Genomic DNA, 15,465 nt, shown 5'->3' with positions numbered 1-15,465 from the left:
GTTCTCTCGCTTGACTGGTTATGAAACTGACTTTTTGGAGTCGATTTTAACTATAAACAATGTGAAGTCGTGCAAAGTGATATCTTTGTAATATGTGTGTGGGGGTGTGTATGGGGGGGGATTAGGGGGGCTTGTAACTGCCTTGTTAATTTTTGTTCCGCCAACTTTCAAAAACTTCTACAAGATCAGCATGTCGGATTTATGGTATTAAATTGTGATCTGTCTTTTACTTTTACACAATCTACATTAATTGACTTCATATGGATAGCCTATTTATGATAAATTTGTTAACTGTATATATTTTGCAAAGTCGAATTGACGCTTTTTCAACTCGTGAGTTGTGTATTCAGTAAAACCAATATGCAAGATAAACACACGTATGTTTGTAACGTTGATTTGAAATAGAAGTGCGTTTTGCCTATTCATTTGTGTGCAGAATGAAGTTCACCCATGAAACGTAATGTGCTGTGTCATTATACTGCCAGGCCACGGAAGCGGGACACACTCCTGATGGCTTGGTTCGTTACTCTTAATAGCACAACAATAGAAACATCTGTCCAGCCTTTCTCTGCCTATTACCAATCCGTCTGTCCTTGATCCCAAAAAACACTCCAACTCTGCATGGTACAGGATGACTTACATTCAGCAATCTGTATATTTGCACAATTTTCTGCAATTAAAAAATATATATATTTATATATTGTGTGCGTAAGTGTGGGTCCTTTCTTATTTCAAATGAATGTCATGACGATTTATATATAATATTGGTAATATACGCAGTGATATGTGCATCTATGTAAAGGTTTCCCTGAAGTTTGGAGCAGGAACTAATGTATATGCATATGAATGCAAGCAGAGGCCCCCAGGTGAACCCGGAAGTATGTTTTCTGCGCCCATTGCATTAAGGAGGTTCTGCCAAACAAATTACCTTTATTCATGTATTATTAACGCGCATACTGCAATTTCCTAGGGTTATCTGATTTTTCATATAAAGCATAATTGTCATAACACTTCATTCCATTCCACTTACTTTTTTATTTTAATTATTATTATATGATATAACAGTGTGAGGTTGATCATGCTATATATCCAGCAGGAGGCTTTCCTATTTAATAGCAATGGGGTGCATCTTCCTTAATAAGTGACGTCAAAGGAGCCTGGATCAGCGCGCATGCGCGGGAAAGCGGAGCGGCAGCCGCAGCACGGAGCAGTGCGCGAAACAACAGCAGACATGGCAAGAGATGGCGAGGGACGCGAGCACACCGACACCATGCACTGCTGAAGGGACGGGGGCCTTAATATTAAAACAAAATTACAAAACTTTATAAAACATAGAAAAAGGGAAGAAAAAAAAAACAGAAAAGAAAGCAAAGAAAAAATATTCAAGATAAAAACAGAACTTTTCCAATGAGAGCACTTCTGTGGACACTGCTCCGCTATATCAGATAGATGATTTGTCCACACGCTTGCACGTATAATGAACGCCCAGCTGTCGATGGAGAACATTGGCGATCTGCACGGAGTGAGCCATGAACCGGTCCCCAGCGCGGCGGATCTCATGACCGGAGACAGCGCTCATCACAGGAGCCATCGGAGCAGCCTGTCAGCCCATGCGCGCTCCATGGGCATGGCATCAATCCTGGACAGCGGCGACTATCATCACCACCGGCCCCCGGAGCACCCCGGGCTCGCAACGCACCTGCACCCGGCCATGAGCATGGCGTGCGAGGCTCCCCCCGGGATGAGCATGAGCAGCACCTACACCACCCTCACCCCGCTGCAGCCCTTACCGCCCATCTCCACCGTATCCGACAAATTCCCGCACCACCATCATCACCACCACCACCACCACCATCATCACCCGCACCAAAGGATCCCGGGGAACGTCAGCGGGAGCTTCACCTTGATGAGGGACGATAGGGGTCTAGCCCCGATGAACAACCTCTACTCTCCCTACCACAAGGACGTCGCCAGCATGGGACAGAGCTTGTCGCCCCTGTCCGGATCTGGACTGAGCGGCATTCACAACTCCCAGCAGGGGCTGCCGCCCTACGCGCACCCCGGGGCCACCATGCCCGCCGAGAAGATGCTTACACCCAACGGATTCGAGGCACACCACCCCGCGATGTTGGCTCGACACGGGGAGCAGCACATGAGCGCGTCTTCGGCGAGCATGGTGCCGATCAACGGCATCCACCATCACCCGCACGCCCATCTCAACGCCCAGGGCCACGGGCAGGTGCTGGGCTCCACTCGGGAGCAGAACCACTCCTCCGCGCCCGGATCGCAGCTTAACAACGGCAGCAGTTCGGGACAGATGGAAGAGGTCAATACCAAAGAAGTGGCCCAAAGGATCACCACGGAACTGAAAAGATACAGCATTCCGCAAGCCATCTTCGCCCAGAGAGTGCTGTGCCGCTCGCAAGGGACGCTTTCGGACCTGCTCCGGAACCCTAAGCCCTGGAGCAAGCTCAAGTCTGGTCGGGAAACCTTCCGCAGGATGTGGAAATGGTTGCAGGAGCCTGAGTTCCAGAGAATGTCAGCGCTCAGGCTCGCAGGTGAGAGAACAATAGGTAATACACACTTCTTCTCTTCTCATCCTCGGTATATCACTCTCATTTCATTTCCTTTAAATGCATTTAATGACTGACCAGCATTCATCGTTTTTGCGACGCTTTTTGGAGGTTTCCTACTAAGCTTTAGGTTTTGCGATGTTATTATGTGCTTGTTGTGCCACTTTGATTTGTACTGATACCTTCAAACTTGAGGTTTGTTCTCGATGTAGAAAATTGACCGCATATTGGTAAAGTGATCCCGTGCAATAGGTTTGTTTTGGTTTGCTTGTTTGTTTTGTGCAATTTGACGTTCTCAGACTGAGTTACATGCAGATCATGGACGGGTCAACAGAAAGAGTTTGATCAGAAATGTGCGTCTGGAAGCCTCTGTGGCCACAGTGCCATTGTCTGTGTGAAAATAGATGTCCACTTGTCTTTGCAACACGTTAATAACCACTGCATGTTGTGGTGAAACAACATGAATCGTATAGTGAATATAGGCCTATTTAGTTTTTGAATGCTTGTGCGTAAATATGTTAGTATGTTCGCTGTGCGCACTACTGAAATGGGCTCCAAATGCGTGTCGCAGTGTGTGTTTGTGTTTGCAAGAAAAGGGACATGTTTTTCTTCTTCTGGTTGGATCTCTTCATCTATTGTCCAGCTCCAGTGACGTGTTCTCTGTGTAGGTTTTCTTAATTAACTGATTGGGGCTCCATTAATTTGCCTCACGAGAATTAGAATCAATTGGCTGGCGGCTTTGGGGGCCACTGATCCGTTCAAAGCCAGTGAGAAAAAAAAAAAAAAGAAAAAAAAGAGAGAGAGAGAGCATCTCAAATACTAGTGTCCCTCTGTTTTACACCACTCCATCATAACTGTCATTACAGTTATTAGAGTAATTCATTTATGCATCTGAGAAAAGGCTACTTTTAAAAAATGAAAATTTCATCGCAAAAAATTAAAGTATGAGGAGAGGTTTATGTCGATTTTAAATTTACGCTCTCTCTTTGTGTCATTATCTTAGTCTTGTGCGTACACACCATCAGTCTGCTCTTTATTTTACATTATTAGTCGCGCTCGATTTCCTTTCTCTATATCGAAGTTTTGCTTTTATTATAAATATCAGTGTCAAACTGAGGTTGGGCTGATGTTTGTTTGGTTTTGTCTGATTCAAATTCGGCCTTGCTCTGTAATGGATTTTTGCCCCACATCCGTAATAAAAGTACACATGAATTTGCATCATACAATTTTATTTACACACGTTTCTATAAAGAACAGGATTATAGAGAATGTGTTTATATTCACGTAATGATTTTCATAGGCTGTGTATTTTGGTTTTCCTTTAGTCGATATAAGCTTAAAATACATAAATTGTTTGGATCTTATTTTTCATGATTATTATTATTAAATAAAAATAATAATAAACTACTGAACGTTCTAATTACATGTCAGTTAGATTTCGTTTCTTTTGGTTTAGCGAGATTATTTTCATATTCCGTTAAATGATATTGAAATTAGTAAAGGTTCCAGATACAGTTATGTATATTATTGATCGAGTACACATGGTTGAGGGTATGTGATCGGCCTACAGAGAGGTAAATATAGAATTGGTATATTGATTATTCAAATTCAGTTCCCTTCTCCTTTTCCTTAGTAATTTAAGACAGTAGACCACTCAGCAGTCTTTCACATCACTGCTTTTACACCTTTTTCACACGCGAGATTTTTATGCTGTGAATTTGTCGTTCACGCTTCTATATTCAACTGCATTTTATTTTAGCATATGGTTGTTTATTAGGAGGGATTATCAGTTTATTATTTTTTAAAAGATCATCCTGGTCTAATTTGGTTAGAAAAATAATTTAGTATTCTCATTATAGTTTGTATTTGCGTAATTTTGTTTAAAATGTAAAAAATGATAATAAATTATAACAGTATTTTTATTTTTTATTTATTTACTGATAATCGTTAATCATTTTTCTTTGATATTAATTGAATAAATATGAAGAAAATGAAAAACTGTATAAAAACAATTGCAAACTACTCCATGAAAGAAATTATAATATTATAAAAAGTTGGCCACATAGTGCATATTAAAATATATCAAATAATGTATTAGGCTACAGATTATACAAATTTGCATCTAAAAATTTCACGAAAACAACTGCTATCTAAAAAGCCGTGAGCCATTTTAAGTATTTAAACTATGAATGTCTGAACCCAAATGTGCATATGCGGCTAAAACTTCATAACTAACTTTAAATCAACATCTATAATAATAATTCCTAAGTATTATTAAATCATAAAATGCGTAAAAGACCAGTAGTTGATATGTAGCGCATATCTGATTTTCTGCTGTGTTATTTTATATTATAATATTACACAGGCTAAATATAACGATGTGATATAATTATATGATATAATATCGACTCATTAGGCCTGAGCGTAAGATTAGACTGGAGTTTTGTTTTGTTGCATGGGGCCACTGTGAAATGAGTGACCGTGGGCGCGCCCTCGCCCTCGTGTGCGCGCTTATCTGGCGCCTGTCTAATGATTTGCAGACAAACAGTACCTATATGTGATGATCAAATGTGCTGAAGGATAAAGATGTTCGCAGTTATTTCCCTGGGAATCTGCTTGGGTCTCGTCACAGTGGCCTTGTGCATGGACACAGTTTTGATTTATGACACATGATAGCGAGCTCATTTGCTTTTTGTTAATATTTACCCAGTTTCAAACTGGTTTCCTTGTGCATAGTTTCGTTCTTTTTTTTTTACACGACTAGAATTTTTTACACGACTATCAATTTTTACCTCTTTGTATAGCAATACAGCAAAATAGACTTATATAAACTCTTAGGATACGTAGTTTTATTAAATATTTAATAATTGGTTTAAATATTATGAATACATAAATACTATTCAAAATATTTACTGTTAATAGGCTAAATTTGAATATTAAATATTCAAATGAGTAGCTACGCTTGTCTAAACTTTTGCATGTAAATAGGAAATGCGCTTTAGAATGCATATAGAACTAAGATGCAAATTTGTGTTTTACATATTAATGAGTTGAGACGGTTTATTTGTTTAAGAAAACAGACTACCGTTGACGAATCAAGTGTAGCCTATGTGTGTGACGTTCAAGTAAATACCTGCTTTAAGCGGTTTCGCACCGTCTTTTAGCGCCCCCTTGTGGCTTTTTGAAGCTAAACCGTTTATTCCGCCACTGTGAATGCACACGCACAAAGACAGAAAACATCAGTAGTCTTCTTTATTCAAAAAGACTGCTTATTGTGGTTTAATAAGCTTTTTTTTTTTAATTATTGGAAGTGATCATGTTGGTTGTAATAGTGTATCTGCCATGCATGTGGCTAGATTTAAGCACCACGGACAGTTCCAGCGACTTTATTCATAGTGTACATGAAATGACAATACAAAACCCTCCAAAAAGCAGCATGTTATTCCATGTTTTTGACTGATTTGCGTTAAGAACCATTTTAGAAAAACTCATACTGTCATGACAAATCACCCGCTACTTCATAATGTCCAGTTTCTTTTACACCTTAGGCAATTATGTCTGACTTTTGCATGTCAACCTTTTGTTCTTTCAGCGTGCAAGAGAAAGGAGCAGGAGCACGGTAAAGGGGAGCGGGGGAGCATCTCCAAGAAGCCCCGGCTGGTTTTCACTGATGTCCAGCGTCGGACTTTACATGCAATATTCAAAGAGAACAAGCGCCCGTCCAAAGAGTTACAAATCACCATCTCTCAGCAGCTGGGCCTGGAGCTCGCCACCGTCAGCAACTTCTTCATGAACGCGCGTCGACGGAGCCTTGATAAGTGGCTGGACGACGGCAGCTCCAACTCGGCCAACTCCTCCTCCTCCAGCACTTGTACCAAAGCATGATGGAGTAATGGCTGCATTATGAAAAAAAAAAAAAAAAAAAAAAAAACTTCGGTGGAAAAGCTTTAAACAAAGAAAACTTAACAAGAGACAATTTTAGACAGCGTTTGCCCTTAAAACTTGTACAGTACCGATATTTATAATATCCAAAGAAAAACACCAAAGACTGCTTTGACCCCCATTTAGGACTTTGTTCGTTTATGTCTGACATTCTGCAAAAAAAGAAAAGAAAAAAGTTACACTCCAATCACTGGTCGTTCCCCATCTCAACACACTCCCCTAGTCTTTCTTTTTTCACGTGATCGGTTGCATTCAAGGACTTTTTCTCATCAATGATTGGTCATTATCTCAAACATGCAGTGATTGTTATTCACTCTGATGTCAGATTCCATCATCGAGGGGCTTGACCTGCAGGTGTAATGCCTCACCTCTGTGTTTTTAGGCATCCCAGATCTAGCCAGGGATGCCAAATATAATCAGGTGGTGTAGAATCTTGACAAAGGTTGCCTGAATGTCACCCTCAGGATAGTGCTTTCTTCCTAATTGTTGGAAAAGTTACATAGGAACCTAAAAAATACATGTGAACTTGCCATCTTCACTTCTTATCAATCACAGATGGTAGAACCAAAGAAACATGTGTATTTTATTAGTATTATTATTTTAAAATCAGGCAAAACTATATTGATTCCTCTTATCAAGACACCCTGTGACAGGTCCATTCAGGTGACTCCGTAAATGTAATATGGACTGCGGGTCCTGTAGCCATTTAACATATAATTAAGTTTCGTATTTATCCAAACGAACAAACTAGTAGTAGTCAAGCATGTCTCTGTGAGGACACATCTGTGCCCGCACCCCATTCCTGCCTCGGTCCTTTCTTGTGATTATTTCAGGGAGATTTTTGCTAGCTTTAACCTGCCTTTTTTACCTGTATTTTAAATGTTTCAATGCCAGTTGCTAAAAACCAAAGATAAAGTTACACTAACTAGCATCTGTCACCGTTTCATACCCACATCCATCAGTCAAACATAGCTTATAAGGAGGTATTGAGTTTCGCAGACTCTCGTATAATGATGTCTGGGTGAAATAACACAGGGTTTTTGTCATTTATCATAATTAGCTTTGTCTGCATGCACATGTTAATTGTCATTAGAGGAAGCAGGAGGAAATTCAGTTTGTTTTGTGTTACATTTCATTTCACAGACTTATTTCATTGCATACAACCAACTTTCTCATCCTTAGAATTTTAATGTAACGTTTAAATGACTGGTGGCTGTCAGCATGCTTTCACAAACCCATAAGCCATGTGCTGTCATATGGTTTCATTTCCCCTTTCAGCTCACTTAGATGCTGTTTTTATTTTTTGATAGAATGCTATTTCATTGTCTAATGCATCATTTTCACGCCATCGACCATCAACGCCACTGCAGTGTCACCATCCGGGCCCGAACCCAATACCCCGCCCGGAAAGAGAGAGAGAGGGAGCATTCTATGCATTTCACAACTAGGAAGAAAGCATTATTGAGACTGAAGCAGGGTGATGCGTTCGCTTCATATAATAGACTCACTCAAACTCACAAGATATCTGGCCTTGTTGTCTCTTGTGGTGTGTTTTAGCTTTAAAATATATTTGGTATTTACGACTATTACAACATCGAAGCATATATAAAAGAGCGCTGCTTCCTCATGTAGAAAAGCAGAAAAATGACAAAAAAACAAAAAAACATGTTAAGACCTGCTGATATTTATAGTGTGAACCAAAGATGCTACCTCAGTCCGTTTCCATTTGTGATTTCTATCAAAGTAATGATACCAAAGAATACCAAAGATTTGTTCTCTTTGCACGGCCTAAATGAATGATAAGGTGGATGAATAGATGGTGTGTTTCCACTCCTTTTCCCCCTGTCTCCTCCTCTCCTTCGCTCTAATGCTCTCTATCACTCATCCGTGCTCATAACAGCGCCCTCGGCAGACATGTTTTAAACTCACAGGACGAGTGCCTTGCTTGAACCAAAGTGTTAAACCGCCGTTGACCTCTCGACACCCACCTTTTAACTCTCGGAATACCTCAGCCTGTGGAAGGGCCACTGACGAAGAAAAAATGGAATATTTCTTCTCTCTCACCGTGGTGCTTTTGCCAGTGCAACCATGCAATGAAAACATACCAAAGGAATTTCTCTTGCTTTCTCCAACTCTCGCTGACAAACCAAAGCTCCTGCCACCTCCCTTTTAAACGCCCAGCCAAATCTGCCGCTTGCCCCGCCCCCCCCCTCGCCACGTCACCAGTGGGTGTGTCCACCGATTAGGCCGTGCACGTCTTTACCAATATCTGAATACCTCATAGTAATAAATTTTCACAGTTCTGTTGTATAGAGAGTTTATGTGATTAAGGCAGAACTAACTAGTTTGGTAATCATTGATGTTACTTCGGGAAAAAGCTTTATGAGTATTTATTTTGACGGTTTTGGCTAAAGTGCTCAGTTTTGGTCACCAAAGGCGAGTTTCCGTGATAGAAGCCTGAAACTTGCAGAAAGAAAAAGAAGCTTATTTTTTTTAAAGCCTTGTGTTATTCCGATACTCTTAAGGATGTTTGACTATTCTTTTTTACAGGGTAAAACCAACTGCTGTGATTCTGTGTCTATATTCGTTCACTTTCTTCTACTACGGTGTTGTGATTTCCGTTAATTTAATTGCATTTTTGTATCGCTTAACCTCTGTTTAATTTATGTATTTGTAGAAAATATAGATTTGTACATAGTAGGTTTTTTGAAAAAAACAAAACAAACAAAAAACAAACAAAAAAAAATGGACATTTATTTTATTTTACAGCCTTATGTCTGAAGTGTAGATATATTGATGAATTTCCATTCCTCTGTGTTTGTATGTTAGATGGCACTTTGGCCCTTGTACTAATACACTGCCAGAGATCCGAACGGTCCGCCCACAGAGACCCGACCTCATTGCGGCGAAAAAAAGCAGTGTATGATGTTTTTTAGTTGATTTTTTTTTTTATGTTATTTAAATGTCCAGAATGATTTTGTCCTTTGTACTTCAAATCATTGTTTTATGGGTATTGCTGCACATCCAAAGATTTTCTAACCAAACCAAAAAGTGGGAGGGGGGAGGGGGGGGACGAAAGAAAGAAAGTAGTGTAATTTTTGCATAAGCACTGGCATTTGTGAGGTTATCTGCTGTCTGCACGGGTATGAACCAGTAGAGGGCATAATGTAGACAAGCTTAGTTGGGGGGCATATACTGCTAAACAGTACAATCTGTGGCTTTTGGGAAGGAGGGCTACAAGTCCTGCTCACTTTGCTGTGTTGGACACTGAGAGGGTGGAGCGTGGGCGGGGCAGCAGGTCTGCCGGGGGCGGGGTCACGTCGCTGGGTTGATTTTTAATTGACGTGGCACTTCTGCCTAGATCCATCTGATATGTCAATTTTGGTTCGAACGTGTGTACTGACAATGAGCAAAGTCTAATAAATCTGCAAAGCAAACAGGAATTGATGTGTGCATGTATGGGGAGGGCGAAAGTGTGTGTCTAATGTTGTATGTTGAAGGTGATGTAATTTCTGCTCCACTAGTGGCACCAAACAGATCTGCAAAAAACAAGTTTCAAACACTTTTCCCATCTTCTATAGTTTATAATTCTAAATTACCGGAAGAGAAAGGTCTGCATTACCGTTCAACTTAGCGGCAGCTGGGTGATTGTTATGATACCCCCAAAAATTGGTTACTGGCAAAACATGTGCCATTATGTTTGCAAAACGTTTGTTTGGTCAGAATACATGGCTACCTTTAAATAGACAAATGCTTTGCGCCTGCGTAATGGCAAACTGCAAAAGCTAACAAGCTGAAATGCGACCCCCAGTATCAGATTGTCCCCCCCTCAAAATCACAGCATTGGTTGAGCCTGTATTGTTATTTCAGCAGTTTCCATTTCTGTTTGATTCTGCTAGTGGTTCGGACATGGTTTTGTACAGTTCACCTTAACAATTGGGTGCATTGTGTGTGTCTGCTTAGGATGGAGGACACCACTTGAAAACATCGTGAAAAGAATGAGGCATAACAATGTCCCTTATATTAGCAAGACTGAAGAGAAAGCCCATGATAGCAGCACTTTTCGTCTCACTATGCTGTACAATCAGAATTGTATCATTAGGTTTGCTGGCCATGGGTTTCCTGTGTCGCATAAGGGATATCGGATAGATGATCCAGGTGCAGCGTTTAAGATTTGTTTTTGTACAATAGCAAAGAGTGGCATAAATCAAGCCCTACTGTGAGTTAAGATCCTCTCTGCCCACAACACAGTCAAAGACCCAGAAGTGTTCGCCAACAGCATCACAGCAGCTGTCTGCATCAGAATACTCACCCCTTCTCTTCCCAAACCTTACGCTCCGTCCCGACCCACTCCTCTAATGTAGTGTCTAGCTTAGATAGCTCGATGTATGTGAATGTTGGGATTGCTCTAATCATTAATTCCTATCCCAGTTGGTTGTCGTGGAAAAGGAGTTCCTATTTGATAGAAGGCTTGGCTCTGTGTGCCGTATAATACTGAGAGCGCCTAAGACAATCAGCTGGAAAACAAAATCATGTTTTTCATTTTTTAATATTTATTTTTTGTAGGTCCAAGAGGGACTACTTCCAGCGATGATTATTATAAAGAAAGAGGAAGGTTTTGATAAACTGAAAAATAAACTTGCTGACATTTTCTTTCGCAAAAGTAGTGCTTGTTTCCATTTCGAACAGTGCATCTTGTATCAAGCTGGTTCTGTTTTTTACACTTTTCTTTTTCTTCTCTCTTTCTCTCGGCCTGTTTTCTCTGTATGTTGTGTCTGTTTCAGTGGAGGAATGCAGTAGGTATTACTCTCAGGTTGTAATGCGTCATGCTTTTAATTTTAAATTCTGATCTATATCAAATTGTTTGTTTGTTTTTTTCCTTTCTTCTTTCCTGTTAGCTACTGTTCTCTATATGCCGTGCAATATCATCTTCTGTGTTTGCTAAGCAAGAAAAAAAAAAGAAAAAAAAAGATGCAAGTAATGATGTCACCATGCTTTTTTCAGTGTTAAAATGTTTCAGCATTTCTGTAGTCACAAAAATGTAGAAAATAAAAAGGTTGGGTTTTCCAGCGCATCACAACCAGACTTCTTGACTTTCTTGTCTTTCATTTAACATATCTATGATATTAAACACTAAGGTTGAATCTTTTTACCTTATAAATTCATGTTCTTGGTAATGATTCATTAGTGCACATTGTTAAAAATAATAATAATTTGCGTTCATTTTGGCTCCAATCTGGTGTACATAACAGCCTACGCAACTTTTCACTATGCAACCTGAAAGATAAATTCAAGTTCTGCCCTACATTTTTTTTTTTCTAGTTCAATATTTTTATTTTGTTACAAGCCTTCAACATAACCTCAGACAGAATATTGACAGGTTTTAAACTAGATTTTCTTTGCTGAATGGCCCATATTAAGTTGCTGTTTGCTAGTTTAAAACTGTTCAATGGTATCAAGAAGCACAAAGCTCAGATTGCTTGCAAACTTTTGGTTATTACTGTATTTAACCCCAAAATGCTCTGTTGCAACAAAGGATATGTTTTGAATACATTTTTTTTTTTTTTGCATAGACCTACTATTTTTATATAGTATGTAAAAAATATATAGTATGTGAAACTGCATTATGCATATGCTACACTGTGCTACACTATGCTACATTGTTTGATTCAACATTCCATTTCTTCAGTTTAAATATTCCTGAATGAGTGACCATGAGGAAAGCTGGATTCTAGTGGATCCTGTGCCAGCCGAAAAGCTGCCCTTCAGATGAAAAGGAATTCTAATGGATAGATTTTCCTAGGTATCTGCTTGTAAAATCTGACATCATATGTGTCACAGTTTTCCAGGTCCAAACGCTCTATCAGAGAGCAAACAATGCTAAAACACTCACATTGTACTGTAAAACTACTGAAATATCATGAGCCCAACCTTTATCTTGTGGAGGTGGGTGTGTTTACATAAAATGTAAGACTGTCTTAACCGTGATAATTGAAGCTGAGCGTTATGTTTGCTGTTTTGGGGTATGTGATTCCTGATGGGTTTTCTAAAATAAATTTGCAAATGAATTGATTTTTCCCTATGAGTTTAATTTGATTTTGCCCCTTTCAAGTCCTTCATATGTACTGGTGGTTTTTAATGAGCTATCCGGAGTTAACTTATTGACAGGATTTAAGGCCTGTCTGGCGCCCGAACAAACAAATTAAAAATATATAAAATAAATTGAGATTACATTTTTTTTCTACCATCATTACAATCTCCATACTGACATCTCAGATGGTCAGACAGTGATTCATCTTTTCTGAATCTTTAAAATACTGGTGTCAAGGATGCCCGGAGTCCGGAGACTGTAGTGTATACTGTGTGTTTTTAAAGATCCCCTGTGGTGAAAATCAAGTTTTTAATTTTGTTTATATGTCTATGTGGTATTTTTAATATGCTTTAAGACAAACCATGTGCAAATTTATCAGCCAGCACCATTGCTGAGTATTTTCTCCTTAAAGGGATAGTTCACCCAAAAATGAAAATTATCCCATGATTTACTCACCCTCAAGCCATCCTAGGTGTATATGACTATCTTCTTCTATCTATTATGTGTTGTAAGTCATGGCATAGTGTAGAACGTCATGGCATTGTGTACTATTCAAACATCTTAGATGACATAGGGGTGAGTAAATTATCAGGAAATTTTAATTCTGAAGTGAACTAATCCTTTAAAAAGAAATTCAGTCAAAAGACAGTCTCAAAAACGCATTTGAAACCGCCCGTTTCTCATACCGTCACAAACATGTAACCAATCCTGTCGACGTGCGAGATGGGGCTTTTCATTATTTCTAAGGATGCTGATTTTCAGAAGGCAGCTGTCTGAGTCTGAGATGGTGAACAGGAAAAAGGTTTGTGTAATATTAGCAACACATTATTAGCTGTTCAATCACGTAGTCAAGCTAGGCTATTAAATATTGTTATGTGTCTGACATTGTAAAGAGCGATACATAAAATGCATTATAATTCTGATATATCGACTTGTAGACGACCCTGTGTAACTTGCTCTTCCTCTTCTAAATCAGTTTCCGGTTCAAACATACAGTATATGGCTGAATTAAACCAATATTTCCACTTGCCATTGTGATGTGTTTACTACAGTCGACAGAGTGGATCAGGAAGTCTTGTGGAGTAAATGGACAGTACTAAATAAAAATAACATGCAATTTTTATGATCCCTCTTATTTGGTAAAATTATTCAAATGTTGCATATTCTGCAAGGGGTATGACACTTATGAGCAGAATTGTAGCTTAGGATGCTTTTGAAGACTGTCAGAATCAGAGAATCACCAATTGCTGTTTACTTGAATTGCCAGTCACAGTTTACATTAATGTTTAAATGAAATAAATTACATTAAAAATTCAAAGTAATCACTACTTTTCAGATGTAGGGGAGAGTGGGGTAAGATGAGCCATTTTTTACTTATGTGGTCTTCAAGATAAGGAAAAATGAGGCAGAAGTACAATGAAAGTATTTAAAGTAATTTCAGGATGTTTCCTATCATTTTAAATGATCAGAATACATCTATGACAAAGGGTTCTAAAAATATGGCTTCTTATAAAAAAAGTGTTCCTCTGGCTCAATTTACCCCAGGTTAGGGGTAAGTTGAGCCGAGTCAGTAGGTGGGTGTAAACTGATCATCTAACTGAATCTGAATCAAACCCATGTGAAATTTTAAAGATAATGTACCTATTTTAAAAACTAATTTAATAATCATATTTCCTTTTACAAATATTCATATTTCTTTTTTTTTAAAGCTAACTTAAACAACATAAAACCAACCAACTGAAGTTGATATTACAGTATGTTTAATTGTTTGCATTTCTGAAACACCAAAGTTGTAACCTTCTTATAAACAGACTAAACAGAGAGTTTGTTGAGTAAAATTAAATAAAAACTAAATAAGAATGAATAAATGTCACTGAAACTAATAAACATTTTAGTCAAAATGTTCTTGACATGGTAGTTTTTCTGCAATGTCGACCATTAGAGACTACAGGTGGAAAGATGTATATGACTAAACATCCTCTGGTTCGTATCAGAGAAGGATTTGGTGTACTTGTACACTGTTCCTATCACATAAACTCAAAAATAAAGATAAACTAAACCAGTTGCATAATATTACATTGAAATGATACCAGTTTATACTTCAGATTTAACTTAAATTCATTGCCTTATGTTGGGGTAAGTTAAAACGCTGGCTCAATTTGCCCCACAGCATTTGGCTCACTTTGCCCCACAGCTGCCATTTTACGAAAAGCTAGATAGCTTACCAATTCAGAATAATATTTAGCTAAATGAGTAGCATGGTTTTATACGTTGCTAAATCACCAATATGCATCATAAATAGTTTTAGACCTGGACAAATTTGCTTTGATGAAGCAGCCATTACATCTGTTATGTTAAAATTTTACTTTGACAAGCCAAAAACAGTTTTTAAAGCAAATAAGCGACTTCCACTCCTCCCATGTGCTTCTCCTTTTCACAGTCTGGCAGAAATGATGGGTGATTCTAAAAATATATGGTCACATGACAATAAAATAGTACGGTTGCAAGATACAGGGGGTGGGTCAACTTACTAACTGGCTCATCTTACCCCACTCTCCCCTAACTGTAATTTGATTACCACCCATTTAAAATGTAACTATAATAAAATACAGTTACTCAAATTTTGTATTTTAAATATGTAACTCAGTTACATGTATTTCGTTACTCCACAACCCTGGTAATGTTGCTGTTTGAGCATGAAAATGGTCTGCAAATTTACAAACACAAAGTTCACTCCAAAGAGAGTTATTTCAGTGCGTGCTGTTTCTGAAACACCTCTCTCTGAAACGCCTTGATTGTAGTTTTAAGTTTTCTTTCGGGAACGTACACGTCACAATATGCCTGATTTAAATAATTCCC

At 38.7% G+C, this 15,465-nt stretch overlaps 1 protein-coding gene across 2 annotated transcripts; it reads left to right on the top strand.

Annotated features, from left to right (window-relative positions):
• The first annotated feature begins 1,037 nt into the window (after positions 1–1,037).
• onecut1 (one cut homeobox 1) lies at positions 1,038–11,600 on the top strand. Of its 2 annotated transcripts, none has more exons than XM_051871183.1 (2): positions 1,038–2,573; positions 6,166–11,600. In XM_051871183.1, exons 1-2 carry the CDS (start codon positions 1,478–1,480, stop codon positions 6,456–6,458), a joined length of 1,389 nt encoding a protein of 462 aa, XP_051727143.1. In that variant the 5' UTR covers positions 1,038–1,477; the 3' UTR covers positions 6,459–11,600. The 2 variants fall into 2 exon arrangements, with proteins under 2 accessions (XP_051727143.1, XP_051727144.1); XM_051871184.1 differs by having other exon boundaries at positions 1,039–2,558.
• Positions 11,601–15,465: the final 3,865 nt, after the last annotated feature.

Source organism: Ctenopharyngodon idella, chromosome 18 (genome assembly GCF_019924925.1).
Source record: "Ctenopharyngodon idella isolate HZGC_01 chromosome 18, HZGC01, whole genome shotgun sequence".
Taxonomy (NCBI): domain Eukaryota; kingdom Metazoa; phylum Chordata; class Actinopteri; order Cypriniformes; family Xenocyprididae; genus Ctenopharyngodon; species Ctenopharyngodon idella.
Note: the sequence above shows the minus strand (reverse complement) of the source record. Positions and strands in the feature narration are given on the sequence as shown.

Excerpts from the sequence above, each read along its gene's own strand:
- onecut1 (XM_051871183.1), top strand. The coding sequence starts at position 1,478 with ATGAACGCCCAGCTGTCGATGGAGAACATTGGCGATCTGCACGGAGTG. Across the intron at positions 2,574-6,165 it reads CGCAGGTGAGAGAACAATAG|CGTGCAAGAGAAAGGAGCAG; the intron begins GTAATACACACT and ends TTGTTCTTTCAG.